This window comes from Parasteatoda tepidariorum, chromosome 11, assembly GCF_982258835.1.
Source record: "Parasteatoda tepidariorum strain Cologne lab strain chromosome 11, Ptep-v5.0, whole genome shotgun sequence".
Lineage (NCBI taxonomy): Eukaryota > Metazoa > Arthropoda > Arachnida > Araneae > Theridiidae > Parasteatoda > Parasteatoda tepidariorum.
In genome coordinates this window covers 91,802,850-91,822,830 of record NC_141765.1, presented here as the reverse complement: position 1 = coordinate 91,822,830, position 19,981 = coordinate 91,802,850, and the positions used below count along the sequence as shown (strand labels likewise).

Below are 19,981 nucleotides of genomic sequence, written 5' to 3'. Positions count from 1 at the left end.
TTACATAAAAATTATCATATTTGCCACCAACTTGACTGAATGGATCATGGTGTTTGACAATTAAGTCATTAGCAAAATTTTAGTCATATTTTTGATGAATTTTTTTCTTATTTAGGCAACTATTTTCCTAGTTTTTGGCTACTATTTTCATGTTTTAGGCTACTAAAAGCAACTATTTTGATCATTTTTTTTCTGTGGCAACCCTGACTATGCATGAGTTAATGTATCATGTGAAACAAATTCCCATGCTTTTGCTGACAACCATATAGCATCTTTCACGATGAATGTTCTCAGAAAATCTTGGATGGATTTTCCTTCATTAGCTGTGTCGATCAGCTTCTTTAAAAACTCAACCTTATAACGGCATTTTAAGCTTCGTAAAATGCCTTGATCGGAAGGCTGTATCAATGACGTACAGTATGGGGGGAGATATTGAATTTCTATATTATTAGCAGTTAAAACAGCTGCAGGTGGATGTGCCGTACATTTGTCTAAAAACAAAACAATTTTGCAGTCATCGGGCAATCCCACCAAAACTAACAAATATATAAACAATCCATATTTAGAGTTAATCCTTATTTATTAAGTTAAATCACAAAAAGACGAAATAACTGAAAAATAATGCATTTTACCAACAGATAAGCAAATAAATAAACAATAAAAATAAATAAACTATAAAAACTTATATATTTAATCTTTAGGTATAAAATAAATGAATTATCCCCTGAAGTATAAAAAAGAAGAAAAAAAGGAAATTTTAAGGGAGAACTAATTAATCATAATCAATAAATTATAAGAACAACTTTTCAACAGTCATCCCCCAAACCAACTAAATTAATGAAATATTAAAGATTTTATTTATACAGCATAGGGAACCGATTATTCGGAACGATTGGGACCATCGCTATTCCGGATTACTGAGTTTTCCGGTTTTCTAAATCGCCACAAAAAGCCGTTTTTTTTATTGTGAAACCCAACTTTAAAAAAAAAAAAAAATTTTTTTGGAAATAATCTTAGAAAGAAAAAAAAAACGATGAAGTAATTCACTAATGATTATTTCCAAAATGATGGTAGAGTAAACATCTTTCAAAAAAGAAAGAAAAATCCTAAAATCTTCTGAGGGAAATTTTTTTTAAATTTTAAATGGCCGGAAAATGTATCGAATTTCATTCCGGTTTTTTGGTTTTCCGGTTTTCTGATTTCCGGATAACGGGTTCTGTACTGTATTTAAATGAAATTAAAGCGTATTTAATCAACTGGCAAACGTTTTTAATAATATAAGGGGGGAAATTATAAAAATGCAATATGTTTAGATTTTCTATTAAAAAAAATTAAATCATAAATAAGATGGATAGATAGAAAAATATTAATTAAGATGGTAAAACAGCAAAATTAAAAAAGATAACTCTTTTTGATCATAATACCAAACAAACTCAGAAGGAAACTAATAAATATATAAATTAATTGAAGTTATTAATTTAATTGAAGTTGAGGAAAATTATAATAAACCAAATAAAATCAAATTAAATAAATAAAAAAAACTCTAGAAGATTACCAAATGAAAACAATAACTTGAAAGGTCTGTATCATAAATATTAAAACCGGGAGATTATAAAATCTACTGAAGTAAAAAGATATAATTTATGAAGTAGGAAATTTATTGTGAATGACGGGAGGCAAAAAAAAGAGGTATTGAAATCAGAAATAAATCGCTTTTAATATGAGGAAGCTGCAATCTGCCTGATAAAATAATTGTCTGATTTTAGTTATAAATAATTGTATGCTTCATTATTAAACAATCTTTTCCGTTCCTTTTTTTTATGAAATCAGAGGATTTTTAACGAGAGCAAATGCGATTCCACATCAAAGTAAATTTAAAAATAGAAGAGAAATCATGATTAAATGAAGGAATCTGAATTTATTTAATCAAAAAATATTGTTTCGTTAATTAGCGTCAAATAAATAAATATAACAGACGGCAATAAAAAAATAAATAAAAAATGTTTTAAATTTTAATAATGTATTGTCAGAAATTATAGAACAATAATTTGTCATAATAAATCATGGATAACAAAAATGAAAAAACTGGGGAAAAAATAAAAGATTAAAAAAAAGAAAAATTCTAACATGTCAACAAGTTTCAAGTTCCTAGACTCGGACTTCTAATAGACAACATTCCAGAAATGATTAAGAATAATAGAAGAATCTTAAAGGTGCAAAAAATAACGTCGGTCCGGTAAAATTCAGATATTTTCTTTTTTATTCCATGTTGCGCTAGCACAAATTACAGTACTGAAAACGGAAGCGAAATCTCATAATTGAGTAGTGTCGAATTCTCTGACAGTTGTTTCCAATTATGTTTTAAGTTTTATTTTACTGAATTATTCTGATTACTTTTTAAATGAGAAAATTTAATCTGATTTTTTAAATGATCAACTTAACTATATTCTTACTTTATTATTGAAATAAAATTTGCCGTTTTTTAATCATTTTCGTATTCCAATTTGTATTTCCATTTCAGTTTTTTTTTTTTACTTAGTAATGTATGGGGATATATTTTTCTTTTTATTTCTCTTTCACCTTCTGTTCAACGTTATGCGTGTGCAATGCTTGTTCTCCCCCCCCCCCACATAAATCAAAGAGAAAACGAAGACAGCATGCCACTCCCTTTTTGATTGACAGTAGCTTATCTGAAAACCACCAATTCTTTGGAATGCAGGGAAGAAAATAAAAAGTTTCTCCTTTTCCTGCCTAAAGAACTCCAAGGTTACAGTAGAAATAATGAAGTTTTCTCTTGACAAATGGTGAAGAAAATACCCGCACCCACCTTTTTCCCTACTAAACTTCAAAAATGAGTAACACTTCCGCATTTTTTCTCCATCCTTTCAGTTCGAAATTAGTTCAGTTCAAACTGTTAAATTGCTTACGTCACATGCCTGAAGAACTCTGTGTATATTAGCGATGTCTTTTCGCCAGTGATGTTTTACTTTGACAATCTACGGAGAACCAGGATCGGATGATACGGGAAATGCAATAATTCTATTTTCTTTTTTATTCAATCAATTTTTTGGCAGTTATCACTATTGATTTTCACATATTTTCTAAAATCTTGATATTTTTAATAAGATATTTGTTACAACTCATGAGTTTTGAAATGCACATTTAATTAAGCTCCATGTCAGTTTGTGTGATTTTGTCGTAAATACATATGGTTTTTCTCATCAATCTTTTTTTTTTTTTTAGTTATTGCCCTAGATTTGAGAAGTTTTTAAAAATCTTTTTTTTTTTTTTAATCCTTTTTTTTTTTTTTTTCATGTAGGAAGTGTAAAGTACAAAATATGAGAAATATGTAATTTTTCCTATGTATATATAACCATTTTTTCTTCTTCTCTTTAAACTTTATACATGTTACTTTTATGCATTAAAATAACTCTTTTGTAATAAAAAATACTGCAAATTGAGAAAAAAATCCAAGCAATCACATGTCTACGATAGTTACTCTACTGGATTTGCCTTTTCTTTTTTTTTAAAAATTACGTCCATCATTTGCTCTTTTGAACATGAGAAGTCTTACAGTCCAATATAACAAAGAAATATCTCCAGGGGCGGAGAGCGTCTTGAAACTAGAAGAATTGCGGGCCTCCTGGAGGGCAGAGCAGTTCCATAGATGCCCGCCATTCATATGGGCCCTATTTGTACATAGAATACAGTTAGGAGAGTCAGAAAGACCAACACGGTGTAAGTGCGCTTGTAAGTAATCGTGCCCTGTCAACAATCGGAAAGATGAAACAACGATAGCTCTAGGGAGATTTTTCGGAAGACAGTATGCCAGAAGGCTCTCCCAAGGCTTTCCAGAAACTTGCTCTCTGTTGGAAGAAACCCGTAGACTTCGAAGCTTTAGCTTCACAATTTGTTTAACATTTCTCAAATTTGTGGGCGACACAGGGGGCTCCAACAGAGATGCCTCTTTGGCAAGGCTATCAGCCTTTTCATTACCTCATAAGCCACAATGGCTAGGGATTCATTGGAGAGTTATCTCTTTTACACTAGACAGAAGAGCATTAATAGTGTTTTTACAATTGAATTCAATTGCTGTAGGGAGTAGAACATATTTTGAAACAGTGTGAATTGCGGCCTGGCAGTCGATGAGGAGGACAAATCTATTTTCAGGTCTTTCTAATATCTTTTGGAGAGCCAGGTATATTGCGAACATTTCTCCATCGAAATTATCAGAGTTTGAACTGAGTGGCTTTTGAGTTGGAAAAATCTGAAGAAAGCACCTGAGCCTGCTCGTCGAGAAGCTCTCTCAGCAAAGCCATTGGTGTAGATGTGGAGCCACTCATCGCTGGGGTATCTGTCGTTGATGGTGGCAATGGCAACAGCTTTAAGTTCTGCTTGAAGGGAAACTCCCTTCCGGACGGGAAGTACAAGGTCAAGAGCTGGAGCTGCGTATCTCATCATTCCCGGAAAAACTGATGGTCTTAAAAAGGGGATTCTAGCACTCGAAATATCCAAGGAGTTTGAGTATCTCTGAAATTCCGATAGAAAGGTATGCTGAGTTTTCAGTCACTGGTCACTTGGGCGATACTCAGCCCAGAAACCATCCTTACGCAGTAATCTTTCTCCAAGAGCTATAGCTGCATAAAGTCTACTACCATGTAGAGAGTCAAGGCCGGTCTGTAGTTCTATAGCAAGAACAGGCGCTGAAAAAGTGCCCCCTGTAATGATCCTCAGGGCATTGAAGGCATCAACCAAATATACAGTGTAAAGTCGCGTATCCGGAATCGGTGGGACTTCCAGAAGTCCGTATAATAGATTTTTCCGTATAATAGACTCCCAAGGTAAACAAAGCTTAAAATGATTTAATAAACGATCTGAATCTAAGAAGCAAAAAATAAATAAACGTTATTTTTAAGGGGAACAATGTTTTAGCATTAGAATATCTAAATCAAATATAAAATATTAGAAAAAAAATATTATTGCTGAAATTATGGAAAACAAAAAAAATTTAACAGTTATGAAAATATTAATCCGCCATTTTGAACTAGAACGATTCAAGCAGGAAGGGGAAATTCATGTCATTCTGGAACAAAGCTTAAAATGATCTAAATCTAAGAAGCATAAAATAAATAAACATTTTTAAGGGGAATAATGTTTTAGTATTAGAATATCTAATCAATAAAATATGAAATATTAGAAAAAAAATATTATTGCTTAAAATATAGAAAACGAAAACAAATTGACATATGAAAATAATAATCCGCCATTTTTAACTAGAATGATTCAAGCAAGAAAGGGAAATTCCCGTCATTCAATAAAGTGGGTAGGTGGAGGACAAAAATTCATTTCCTCCTTATTTGTGAAAGAAAATAAGTGTAAAGAGGAGATCATTTAAGTTGAGGGTGGGGAAGTAACAAATTATTGTTTTCTCTCCAATCATTGGCTATCAATCAAGCATAAAGGCGGGGCACGCTGATCTGGTTCTCTTTATTTTTTCTTCTATGACTGAAAGAATCTGCTAAAGAGAGAATGTTACCCTCTTTTCCCCCTGCCTCCTAAATGTTACATGGTAAGGGGAAGAACGAATGTTTTGTTTCTCAAGGACGTATATCCTTTCAGACCTATTCAAATTTTCCATTTTGACTCCCCCTCCACCTTAACGCTTGCCCCGTTTACCCTTTTCCACAGTATTTCTTCTTTCAATAAAAAGGTTCCAGGAAATGCCTCTTTTACTAGCCACCTGCATGGGAAAGGAGGGGGGGGACTCAGTTGCGGTCTATTGAAAGCAAATCTCCCTCTTTTTCCTACATTCCAAGGGAGGAGCGTCACTAACGGTCAGTCAATGGTCTTGGTAGATCTTCACTTCCCCTTTCTGGTGATTTATGGGTTCGATGCCTAAAAGAGAAAATGTGTCAAAAGACTTTTTTTTTCCTTTTTTTTTTTAGGGAAAGGGGATGATGGAGATATGTTTGTTTATTTTGATTGTTAAAAAGTGTCCGGGAAGTCGACCCTTCCGGGAAAGGGACGTCCGGATATGGGACGTTACACTGTAGTAGATTTACCATAAAATACCAATAAAGTGCCCCCTAATTTTGACGAAAATCACTGTGGTGTCAAGGGGGGCGAATATACGATACTGAAGAAAATGCAAAGCGCCATTTTAAAAAAAATCTATATTTGGTTGAGCGTTATTTTTTGTGAATCACAAAATATACTGTAAAATTAATCATTGCAAAAGAAAGTAAATATAATCTTTAATCATTAAAAACATACCTTTGCAGCAGTCCTCTATTTTTAAATTTCAGTGTGATTGCTGCACATGCAAATAGGTGAAAAAATAAAAATATATGGCAAAATATTTCATAAAAAGAAAATTATTTTAATCTCTGTGAACAGAGCATGTCCAGTTTCCACCCTCCCAAAGTATTAAGATTTTTCTTGCCCCTGTTGAACAATTCTAAGAAAGGGTAATTCCCTTTTACTCCTTATCTCTTCCACTCAATTCAAATCCCTTTCAATTTATATTTTGGAGAGTGATGCCCTTTCTTTTCTACTAAATCTATTACATTCAACTCTCCCACCACACCTTAAAATTTTCCCCATTCTTACCAGTGGGTGTACATACCATTCAAGGCGACCTTGACCTACATGCAGCTGGGAGAGAATGTTGACCATGCCTTTTCTCCTATCTGAAGAAGAGAGGGGATCTCTTCCCACCACATTTAACAAACATCTGCACTTTTGTTAGCAATCTTCAATTCAGTGACTGTGATTGATTATCTACCTTTTCCCCCCACTAATTGTTCATTTAGTCTAACACTAATCTTCTACCCTAAACATCAGGATAACTATTTTTTAGAAATAAATTTTATGAATTTATTCTTAAAATAAGAACTTTTTAAAATTGTGTTGTGGAGAAGGGGTGCTTTTTTGGTACTGATTGGCAATCTGTATTTATGTGAATCTGCATAAAGAGAGATTTATCGGTATTTTACGATAAGTAATCACTTTTGATTCGTACAGTTCCAGACTATTCCATCGTGAAACAGTGCCATATCCTGATTTTTTCCACATCATCTTTCAAATAGCTATATTTTTTATACAATATCATTATAAATGCGAATTTTGAACCTGAGTAATGACTTTTTTTTTTTTTTTTTTTTTTTTTTGAAATAGTTGCCAAGTTTTCTTAAACACTTATCATACCTTACAACTAGATTTAGAATACTCTCTTCATAGTGACTTGCCACCACTCCGATAACCACTTCATAGAAGAGCCTATATTAATTGATAAAGTCATTACATGTGACAAAACCTGAATTTCTCTGTACGAACCTGAAACTAAACCTCAGTCCCTGCACTGAACGACCCCCACCCCACCAGCGGTCAAAAAGCTCGAATAAACAGGTTATAACTAAGTCATGCACATCATTTTTTTAGATATTAATAGTATTGTCATGATAGAATGGGTACCTCAAGGCAAAACGGTAAACCAGCAGTATACATTGAGGTCCTAAGAAAACTTAGAGAAAGAGGGAGACCAGTACGTGGATTTTGTACCAAGACAACACAGCGACTCTGAAAAACAGTTTTTGCGAACTAACGCATTATTGTGCTCCATTTTGCACCATGCAAATTCTGCCTGTTTCCAAAAGTGAAATGTGCATTGAAGGGAAAACATTTTCTGTTTGTAGAAGAGGTAATGGCAATCACGGCAGATTTTCTGAAGATGATGTCATCTAATAACTTCTAGCACTGCTTTGAACTGTGGAAAACTCATATACAGCTGTATTGATTGGGAAGGGGAGTATGTTGAAGGGGATTGAAAGGTATTTGTATAATGTTTTCCATAAAGCTAATTAAGGCTAGTCTAGTTATCTAACTGTCACACCTCATGCATTGCAAAAAAGTAGCATCTACAGTAGTTTCATTGCTTGTAACGCTCTAGTTCATACTATTGCATGAATGGACAAAGATACTTCCTTACTAAAATTTTTCACAGTGGATAATAAAAAGTATTCATATTTCATAATTATTAATTTTAATGTGTTTTAGTGGATATTCATATTAACTTAGTTATTCATGAAACAAGTGTTAATTTTTTATGAAATATCGTTTTCCAATGATATTTGAAATTATTGATAAGGAGTACCTATATATTTTCATTTATTTTAGAAAATTTCCTAATCCTGGTTCAGTATTTCTTCATGCAAGCAAATTTCATGTTCCAACTACTAATGAGGATACAATTTGTCTTTGGGAAGGCTGTGATTCAATGAGAAGGAAGCGTTTTTCCCTACTTACACATTTACAGGTAATTGTTATATTTTTATGAAATTTTTATCTTGGAATCAGAGAAAGACGTTCTCACTTATTTAAAAAATTCTTCAGCCCTGATAGTTTATATTTATCACCTAACCTGTTTTTTTTTTCTTCTTTAAATTTTAATTGCTTTACATTTACATATTACATCAAGCGTAACATATTTCCTCTGATTTTAAAACAATTTTTTTTTCATCGAAACTTCTTTACAGTAAATAAAAATCATTTATTATCTTCTAATTCAAAACCCTTGTCATGTAAATGGAAATCATTCTATTTTTAGAGATTCATTTACATGTGTGTTAATTCTTACGCATAAACTCAGAACCGTTTCAGGGTTACTTCATGACGCATTATTGTGATCCCCATGGACATCACAAACAGGGAGTTCAAAAAGTCTGCACCTCCTCAATATTTGTGGAGTCAGAACCCGAAAGTTTGAGAAAAACATTATTTTTGGTTTTATTTTCCATAAAAAATGAAATGCTTTTTTTTTTAATAAAAAGATTTTTTAATGTAAAAAAAGGCAAAGATGTTTACTAAAAGGAAATGCGTCTCGTAAAAAAAATAATAACTGCATCAAAAATTAACAAAATAAGTGTTTACAAAAATACTACAATTGTTACGTCACTCTAACCTTTCTTTCAAATGAGCAGCAATAAAATGCTCTCTTCACTGAAAAAAAAAAATTTAATGCAAAAAAGAATCCTTTCACATTACCTACTTTACAACACTCACTGAGCTCTGATCCTGCTAAAAAATACTTCATTGTACACACGCCTAATTTTACACTATGGTAAAATGTCATTTGCTTATTTAAATGACCTCTTACTTATCTATAGCCTGAAGCTTTTTGGTCTTTTTATCAGATTTTTAGAAACATCTGATAAAGTATTAATTTCTTCGTCAAATTTCTAGCATATATTGTCTCTAACAGACTGATCTAGAAATTGTACAGAACAGCTTTCATTGAGGATGTAAAAATAGGGATTCTTCAAATGTCATTTTTGAATAGGGATATATCTGCATTGAGGTCTAAAGACTTTCTCTGTGTCACGGGTCACTAATACCAATGAGACATTCAATTTTATTGATTTATTTTTTAATGTTTTCATTCTCCCTAAGACGCACTTTTTGGTCAAGCTAACAAGTAGCTAAAATGTCTAATCATTGTGCTCAAGATAATGTGCCCGGGCATAGTCTGTTCATGACGCTGTATTGGTTAAGTATACGATTTGTATTTTAAAAATTTCATTTAATATAAATGCCTCTTTTGTTTGCTTTTATTTTCAATAATCTTTATTTGCTTTTTATATCGATCCAAAAAAAATTCTGGCTTTTAGAATTCTTATTTTTTTAGTCTAGATGAAATTTTCATCAGTTGTAAAAATGCTTAAAATTAAACAATTCCTCTGGAAATAAGCAAATGTTTATATTTAAACAATTTATGATTATGTAGATGTTTAATATTTGGACCGTATTTTATGATAGGATTGGATTGTGCATCAAGTTACATTTTTTTTTGTAAATTAAAATTAGCTAATTATTTTCTATTTAACTCTTGAGTTTTTATTCTAATTTTATATACTTTTAAAACTGATGCGGCTTTATTAAATTATAAATCAAAACGTCAAACTACAAAACTAACACAATTTCGTTTTCCTTTTAAAATGAAATTTTTATACATTATTTAATTTTATAAAAAATATGAAAAAAATTCTTTGTTAGCCGAGAATTTCTAAAATTGGTTTATAATGATTAGCATTACATTTACCTTTTAACTAGTAAAACTTAAACTTTTTATGATAGTTCTACTTTATAAATCTTAAGTTTGATACCTCCGGGTCACATAAGTAGTATATTAGCATAGTATGGGACCCCTAATCCGGCAGGACCCGAAATTCAGCACTTAACTTGATCTTTTTTTCTTTTTTTAAGGAAATTTTTATTAGTAAGAGAAAAAAAAATCAGTTATATTATCTTTTTATTTGAACTTTTATTCTGTTGAAGTAAGTAACTTTATTTTATCTTTTAAAAATAAAACAAAAACATGAAAAAAAATCTGTGTCAAAGCAAACATCTGTTTCTAAAGCAGTTTAAAATAAAGTGAAAGGGAAAAGTAAAAACATCTGCATTTCCAAGGAACAAAATAAAGAAAAGCAAGTTGGAAGAGACGGATCAATCAATCTTGACAGCTGTGCAAATGCTTTACTGGTCTGTCCCTACATTTCACTCTCTGGTTTGACCATAAATTAGCCACACCCTTTTGACATTGAAACTACCACTTGGGGTACAAAAATAATTCTATCCCTTTTGTAGCTTTTATTATTCGATGTAAATTATACTCATTTGTTTCTTTATTAGTTATTAACTGTTAAAAATTTTTTGTTGTTTTTTTTGTTAATTAATAGTTTTTTTTAATTGTATTTAGTTGTTAGCTTGTTTTTTTTTATCGTTACTAATTATTAGCTCAAAAAATATATCTTGTTATTTCTATTATATCGATTATTATTTTAATTATTCATGGTGCGTAGCATTTTTGGAAAGTGCTTGTTTTGTTTTCTTTACCATATCCATTTTCGCCATGTGTTATGCAAAAGCCTGCTTTTCATATTGTTCTATTCAACGTTTTCACAATTACTTCAACCACAATCTATTTTGGCGAACCGTTGGTCCGTAGCGTATGACAGCACCAATAATTTTACATGTTTGATGAAAACTTGAGAGTCCGCATATGTGTCTTTTGAGCTGGGTTTGGTGAGATTATTGCACTCTCATGTGCAACTCTGCTGCATTTTGCAAGATAGTGTCACTTTTAGGCTTCATTTTCCACTCTCTGATACCGAACCGAAAAATCTCTTGATCATTTTATATTGACCAGTATAATCAAAATAGGAGTTCTTTGTCAGAAACTAGTTATTTTATCGTGATCATGTAAAATCTGAAAATTATTTTGCTTTTTGTTTATGTATATAGTGCTTAAAAGGTGCTTATTTCTTGTTGAAAGATTTGGCTATGCACCCTGTTATTGAAATTTCTTAAGGTGGGACAGTTTTAAATTCACCCCATCATAATCTACTATCAAAACTTAACTAAATTTATTGTCATTAATTAATTTTCTGAAATTAACAGTATAATTGAATTATCGTAGTATATGGGCACCATATTGGAATTTCCAAAAGAGATCTGAAATTCGGCAAATTCCAAAATGCTGAATTTCATCTGTCCCGTGAGTGCCAGATTTGGGGTCCTATACAGTATATTCAGTAATCATTTTCACAAGAGCTATTCAACTGATTTTATTCAATAAAAACTGATAGATGCTTATTAAAATTTAGTTTCTGCACGGATTTATCTTTGGATAAACAAATTTCATAATTGTGTTCAAAAAGTTTTCGATTTGCTTAGACAACCTGAATAATCAGGTTTTCACTAGTCTAACCTTAAATATGCTAATTAGTTCAAACTATATTTTAAGTTTTAAAATCAGACACAGAAACACACTCTCTCTCTGAACAAACATACTCTTTTCTTGGGGTAATCAGATTCATCAAAATATACGGGGTAACCACAATCTGGAGGAAAAAAATCTGAGCCTCCTAAAATTAAATTCATTTTTTGCATACTATTATTATGCTCGTTCATACAAAGTTTGCATTTTATTATTTTATTTAATAATAGTAAAAAAATTTAGTATTATAAGACATAGAATATTTACATAATCTTGAAGTAGTAATTACAAATGATAAAATACAAAAATAACTGTTTATTTAATATTTATATATTCTGAAACTGTGTTTTAAAAGCAGTTATTATGGGACAAGATAATAAGATGTTTTGTAACTATAAATTGATAGTGTTAGGAAATGATTTAGAAGTGAGTATATTTATTATTTATGTCATATTTAATAAAAAAAGATATTCTTATCAACATATACGTCTTTCAGCATTTTTATATTTAAATGGCTGCGCATCATGTTCATCGACTCCAGAATTGCTCCTTTAGAGCATTTTGCAAATTTCAGTGGTGCACAGAGAGGTTACTGTAACAGCTGCAAAAAATCGAGAATTTGAAGTTTTTTAATTTTTGATTTCTTGCCGAAAAATTAAAAAACTGTAAATAGGAAATTCTTAATTGAAAATCCAAATCTTTAAAAATTTAACAGAGGTTGAATTTTATACTGATAAAGATTTAAATTAGAAATTTTTAAAATTTAACTGTTAATGATAGGTAACGTAGTTGAAATTTATATTTTAACCCTTTTATAATGTATCATACATACGGCTACTTATTTAGGTTTCAATATTTGAAAAGTACGAAAAAAATTATAAAAACATAATTCCTTTCAACTAGTTCTGTAGATTATTTTAATTAAGAGAACATTTTCATTAAGAATTACAGTGGAAAGTCATGTATCCGGAATCGTCGGGACTTCCGGAAATCCGTATAATAGATTTTTCCGTAGATAGATTTTTCTGTATAATAGACCCCCAAGGTAAACTAAGCTTAAAATGATCTAATAAACGATCTGAATCTAAGAAGCAAAAATAAATAAACATTATTTTTCGCGCAATAATATTTTAGATCAAAAATAAAATATTAGAAAAAAAAATATTGCTTAAAATATAGAAAACCGAAAAAAGTTTGGCAGTTATAAAAATATTAATCCGCCATTTTGAACTAGAACAATTCAAGCAAGAAGGGGACATTCTTGTCATTCATTAAGGTGGAGGAGGCAAATTCATTTCCTCCTTATTTGTGAGAGAAAATATGCATAAAGAAAAGATCATTCAAGTTGAGGGCGGGGAAGTGACATATTATTATTTTCTCTCCAATCATTAGCTATCAATCAAGCGTAAAGGCGCGCCATGCTGATCGGGTTCCCTTTATTTTTTCTTGTATGACTGAAAGAATCTGCTAAAGAAAGAATGTTACCCCTTTTTATTCCCCCGCCTCCTAACATGGTCTGGGGAAAGAAAGAATGTTTCTCAAGGATTTGTATCCTTTTAGACCTATTCAAATTTTCCATTTTGACTCCCCCTCCACATTAAGTTTGCGTGTTTACCCTTTTCCACCATATTTCTTCTTTCCCTAATACTTTAATAAAAAAGGTTCCAGGAAATACCTCTTTTACTAGCCAGCTGCATGGGGAAGGAGGGGGGAGGGTAATCTGTTGCACTCTTTTGAAAACAAATCTCCCTCTTTTCCTGCATTCCGGAGGAGGAGAGTCACTAATGGTACTGGACGGTCTTGGTAGATCTTCTCTCTCCCTTTCTGATGATTTATGGGTTCAATGCAAACTAGAAAAAGAGAAAACCTGTCAAAAGACCTCTTTTTTTCTTTAAGGAGAGGGGAAGATGAAGAGATGTTTGTTTATTTTGATTGTAAAAAAGTGTCCGGTAATTTGACCCTTCCGGAAAAGGGACATCCGGATATGGGACGTTACACTGTATTTCTAACAGTAGAAAAAATTTCTGAAATTGGTTCTCTCTCTCAAACAAAACACTAGGTTGAGTAAACTGTATGAAGAGCATGAGAAGAAAATTTTTAAAATTTCACTCTATTGATTTAGATAAATACACTGCCCTACAATAATGGAAGAGACACTTTCAGTTTTTAGCATTTCTTTAAAATTTCTCAAAAATACAGAAGGTTTATTTTGTAACTTTAGAGCTGTTTAGTTTGTGTGATTTTTCATACTTAACAATAAAATTTTAAGCTTTTAGAGTTTTAAGAGACCTGCAATAAATTACAAAAGAAAACAAGTATTTTTGAACACTCTATGCAGAAAATTAAGCAATAATCTTGAAACTTGCAATTGATTGCTTTAGTTGTTATTTATAATAACTGCATAAGGTTTCGTAAACTTAGAGCAAATATTTTTAGAAATATGGACATTTTATAAAAAAAGTTTTTTTTTGGTACTTCATAGATATTTAATGGAATTAAGCAAAATTTTTGGTGCAATTTAAGATTAATTACAAAATTGCCGATTTAAAAAAAAATCGTTAAAAACTGCTCAAAGTTATAAGTATTTAAGCTAATTTAGAAATAAGGCTTTTATCATTAGTTGTCAAATATGATTCTCTACAAAATTATGAAAAAACGTTTTAAAATTTTTTCTGCTCCTGTGCAGTATAAAAGAACTAGCTTAAATACTCATACCTTGCTCAGTTTTAATAATTTTTTTTTTTTTAATTTTAAGTCAACAGCTTTGTAATTAGTCTTCAATTTCTCCAACAATTTTGTTTGAATAATTTATGAAGTTATAACAAAAAAACATAAGGAGAAAAAATTATTTTTTTTTATAAAAATATCCATATCTCTATAAATATTTACTCTTGAGTTTACGAAACTTTATGTAACTATTAAAAAATAACTAAAGTAATTGATGCAAGTTACAAATTGATTGCTTGTTTTACTGGCATAGGGTGTTAAATACTTGTTTTCTTTCGTAATATATTGTGGGTCTTCCAAACCTCTAAAAGCTTTCAACCTTGTTGCTAAGTATGAAAAATGGCATGAACTAAACACCTCTAAAGTTCCAAAATAATCCTTTAAGTATTTCTTGAGAAATTTAAAAAATTGTCAAAGAACTGAAAGTGTCTCTTCCATTTTTATAGGGTAGTGTATTACTATCGTTTCCTTTAACTAATAATCCAATAGATTCTTTTTTTAGGAAAATAGACCCTATAGCAATGTTATTTTCCAAGAAATTTTTTTTAAATATTAAAGGAATTTTTGTTAATCTTTCAGAAATATATAAATGACTTATTAGACTTTAAATATTTTAAACTAATTTAAATTTGTTTTTAGAACAAAAGGCCATTGGGATATTTTGTATTTTTTAACATTATTTTTTACAAAACTGTATTTTAAGTTACCAAATCAGACACAAAAACTTACTTTCTCTGAATAAACATAACTTTTTTTTGTCGGATACAGATTTTTGGTCCCCAAACTATAGTAGGTAGCCTCAATCTGGAAAATACGGCTCCAATAGTTTGGTTAGGGAAGCGTTGCTAAGTTTAAAACACTTAATGTTAATTTTACTGTTTGTGTATTTCGTTATATCTTGAGAACTCTTTAAGCTAATTAAAAAAAAATTTCACAATTATAAAATTTGTTTATCCAAAGATGTTTTCGTTTATCCATGCAAAAATAACCTTTATTAAATATTTATTATTTTTTTATTATTCCATTTAATAATGGTCAAAATAATTTTGAATTGTAAGGTTTACAATTTTTTGCATCATTTGAAAGAATATAATTTTACATGGCAAATTACAATATTTGAGCAAAATAGTTCAAATAGTTTTTGAGAAATTGAATTTCAAAAAATCAGATATTTTAAATTAGATTTCTCAGAAACAATACGACCAATTTTGCTCAAATTTTGTGTTTTTGACAACAAAAAAAAATTTCTTATTTATTTACATTTACTTGTTAGATAGCTTTAAAATTATCGATTTGAATTTTAGAGGGAATGAAATGGAATAATCGGGGCTCATATGATGTTTTAAGGAAAAAGAACATGCTTAAAACTTATCTATACAGTGAATTAAACAATCCTAATTACGAAAAGGCGAAATTAAACTTATCTAAGTAGTGTATGAAGTCCTCCTTTGACAAGCACTCTGTTTACATCTAACCTCTATTCAAATAATGTCTCAATTTTTTTGAAGACGAAATGTTCTGACTTTTTTCTGCCAACTTTGAGTCCTACAACTATTATAATGAAAATTATTCCAAAATTAGGTTTGAAATTCTTCATATGATCAAATACATGTTTAGTTTGTTTCTCTTTTACCTGCTCATAGTATTAAATAGTGTAAAATTCAGAAAACCAGTCTTTTAAAAATTCTACATTGGTCTGCTCTTATAAATTATCATGAATGTCATTTTTCAAATGAATCATTTAATATTTTCTTAATTTGTTAGGAATATTTTTTAACTTAGACAAATAAATTGCCTTTCGGCCACAAAATGTTTCATTGTTGAAAGCTGAGATATATTTGAAGCTTGTTGTAGTGAATAGTATGTCATGAATAAGAAATTCTGCATTTTGGGATAAAATTTATGCTTTGAGTTAAAGATTGAAAGTCTTAAGCAACAAAAAATGTTGCTGCACTGTGCCAGCCTTGTAAATTATACAGTTGGATTTGTACTTTTCAAAATTCTGAATTTTACTTTTTTCTTTCAGGAATGGTCATTTTGTTATGTTTGCACTTCCTTAGTCTGCATTTTAATATTGATTTGTAAGCAAAATTGTTTAAATTAGATTTTAATTCAGAAAAATGAAAATTTTATCAAAGGTAATATGAATTGGTCAAAATTAGAAACTTAAAAATTCCTTAGCTATAAATTTGAAGAATCCTTCATCAGTTTAGTTATATTTATGCTATTTAGATACTTTTGTCCAGGAAAATTATCTAATAAGTTATTATGACTAATTTGGGTTGTTTTATGACATTGAAGGGATAACTGCTTAAAACTTGCATCATCAGGAAATATTTAAGTTATGTTTGTTTCACATTATCTTGCTGGTTTATATGCTTTTGTTTTATTTTGTTTATTTAATTATTTTGTTATAAGGAATGTTAATTTAATTATGTTCTGTGCAGGCATGAGTTTATTTTGTTTTATATTTTTAGTTTTTAAGCTAGGAAAATCTAAATTTTATGTTTATATCTGCAGGACTGGCATTGTAATGAAAAAGTTCTGCATGTTGAAGCTTTGAGGAGGAAGCAGTTATCCCAGCAGGGAAAAACAACTATTTCACCACCTCAAATGCCTCCCCCACATCCTGGTTATGCTCCTGATGCTGCTTTCTTAGCAATAAGGAGGCATGCCCTTCAATATATCAATCCCAAGGAGCTTTCTGTGAGTTTAAAGCGCTAAATTATTTTGTAACTAATTTTTTAGAGTATCTCTCTTCCCCCCACCTTATTGTCGCTTATTTAAAACAATTGTGTAATAGGAGCACTTATTTGTAGACAAAGAAGTATTTTAATTAAAATAAATCTTGTGTAATTTAAATCATGTAACTATATGATTAAACTTTTTTCTTTTCTTTTTTTCTCTTTCTTTTTTATTTGATAGTTTTTTTTTATATAAACCCAAATTAACTTTAAGCTCTGTTCATAAAAATGAAGAAGACTTTAAAAAGCCAACACATAATTTACTAAATGTCTTCGAACAAATATGTAGATCTAAACGTTATGGATGGTTAATAAGGTATAAATAATTAAAATAATTAAAATTATTTAAACCATAAAAAATCATTTGAACGTGTGTGGGGAAATTCTGATCAATAGCTTAAAAAATGACATAATTATTAAAATTGTTCTGTTCATAAAAATAAAAAAGACTTTAAAAAGCCAACACATAATTTATTAATGTCTTCTAACAAATATGTAGATCTAAACAATATGGATGGTTAATAAAGTATAAATAATTAAAATTATTTAAACCATAAAAAATCACTTGAACGTGTGTGGGGAAATTCTGATCAATAGCTTAAAGAATGACATATTTATTACAATTACACAGATAAAGAATAACACTGTTGAAAGGAACTGATAGAAAAGAACACCAGAATTAAGGATTTACTTGTATTTATAGCTTTTTTGAACTCTAACTCCACATCAAATCAGCGTTCTGATTGCAGGCAGATGCAGAAGAATGCTGCTTCAGATAAATGTGATTGCAATTCTTTTTCAACAACCATTCTTAATCGTACAACAATACCGATAAAGCATCCCCCTAATTTTGATGAAAATTCAAGGGGGGCGAATAAATGATACTGAAGAAAATGCTAGGTGTCATTTTAAAAAAACAACTGTTTGGTTGGGCATTATTAAGTATGATTCTCAAAATATAACTTAAAATAATTATAGCAAAAAAAAGTAAATATAAACTTCAATTAGTAAATTGTACTTACTTTCTACAGCAATTCTTTATTTTTAAATGTCGGTGCAATTGCGGAACATTAAAATAGGTGAAACATTTAAAATATGGACGACAAAATATTTCATGAAAAGAAAGATAACTTATTTAATTACGTTAATCAGAATCCGAAAATCCATCTAAAGAAATATCAGAGTCATGGTGTGAAAGAGTGAAAACTTAATTTAGGCATCATGCTTGCTGCAAATCTCAACGACTGATTCAATACGACATGCATGCATTCTCAATAATGACATGCAAAATGTTCAGTCTCCACCCCCAAAGTATTAAGATTTTTCTATTCTTGCCCCTTGGAACAATTCTTCAATTTTCTCATCTCTTCCATTCAATTCTACTCTCTTTCTATTTACATTTTTTTTCTTCCCTTGTTAGGACACTTCAAAAAGTGAGGCCCTTTCTTTTTTACTTAATCTCTCCCACCCTACCCTAAAATTCCCCCTTTCTTACCTACTAGTGTGCATACTATTCAGAAGTAAGTTCTGTTTTTTATGAAAATGAAAGGCGATTTTCTCACAGTGAATAAATATTTTATTAAATAATATATTGTCCCTAATTTTCATTCATCATGTGCATAAAGTTTTTGTTCTTTACTGATAAAATCTAATCCGGGTGATTTTTGACCTCCTTATTTGAAGTTAAGGTTTTAAGGTCTAAACAGAGAACGGAACAATTCTGTTGACAACCCATTTCTTGTCCCCAGTGATAAAGCGCTTCAAAAGTGTATAATTTTCTTTTTTGTTTGTGAAACAAATCACAGACGTCAATGCAAGTACACAAATTTCTTTCCGTAGCACATGAGAAACCCATATGTCGAGCTTCATGATGAAACTTTTCAGCTTTTAAAATTATCATGAACGGTTAAATTGGATAAATTGATTCTCTTAACAATCTCAGGAGTTGTTATTCACTGGTTTGTTTTTCAATCTTATGTTGAATATCCAAATAAAATATTCACCAAACCTTTATGTTAAGTTTTTCTCCCCTTCCTATTAATAACAAGCATTCACTCTTCCAAGTCAAACAACATTTAAATAATGAAATAATTATTTAATTTCTATTGAGGATTTCAATTCTTCATAAGACAGTTTGTGGAAATAATATTCACTTTTCCAAGACAAACAATATTTAAGATATGAAATAATTAATCTAATTTCCGATGGGGCTTAGCTGCTAACCTTTCCGCATTTTTAGTTATTTTTTCCGCTTTTACACTCAGAAAATAGCATTTTCCGTGTTTTTATCCATCCGCTGGATATCTCGTATTTTCGTAATTCAGACATCGCTGCTTCCTGTTTTCTGGCGTGTGAGCAAACTAAAAAAATAGAGGTGAATTTACGGTGAAAATATTTATTTGCTCATTCAATTAATCTTGTAAATTGTTATTTATTAAGTCTAAACAAAAACAATACAAACAAGCCTTTTAGAAATCCCAAGTCCAGACTCTGCAAATATCTCAATTATTTTCTCGCAATTTTAATATCGAACATCGATTTTCGTATTTACCTGATTTAAAAGTTTCACATTGCGATTCTTATTTACGCTATTTAAATATCGTACATTATGATTCTTATTTACAAGATTTAAAAATCCAATATCGCATTTGTATTTACGCGCTTTTAAACCTGTATGTAGCGATTCATATTCACGCAAGCTTAAAATCCAATTCAAATTAATCATCAGGATTTATAA

At 30.2% G+C, this 19,981-nt stretch overlaps 1 protein-coding gene and 1 long non-coding RNA gene across 7 annotated transcripts in view; one reads left to right on the top strand and one right to left on the bottom strand.

Annotated features, from left to right (window-relative positions):
- The window catches only part of LOC139427149 (uncharacterized), a 42,657-nt gene that overhangs the window by 11,960 nt on the left and 10,716 nt on the right, over nucleotides 1–19,981 (bottom strand). The gene's annotated exons all lie outside the window — the stretch shown is intronic.
- LOC107455719 (uncharacterized) overlaps nucleotides 1–19,981 on the top strand; it is a 148,433-nt gene that overhangs the window by 121,818 nt on the left and 6,634 nt on the right. For 4 of the 6 annotated variants that reach the window (XM_071187978.2, XM_016073386.4, XM_087155489.1 and 1 more), the window contains 2 exons: nucleotides 8,176–8,314; nucleotides 17,021–17,206. In XM_071187978.2, coding sequence (XP_071044079.1) covers nucleotides 8,176–8,314; nucleotides 17,021–17,206 — 325 coding nt within the window. The remainder of the gene's footprint in view (nucleotides 1–8,175; nucleotides 8,315–17,020; nucleotides 17,207–19,981) is intronic. The other 2 variants (XM_071187979.2, XM_087155490.1) reach the window with 1 other exon arrangement.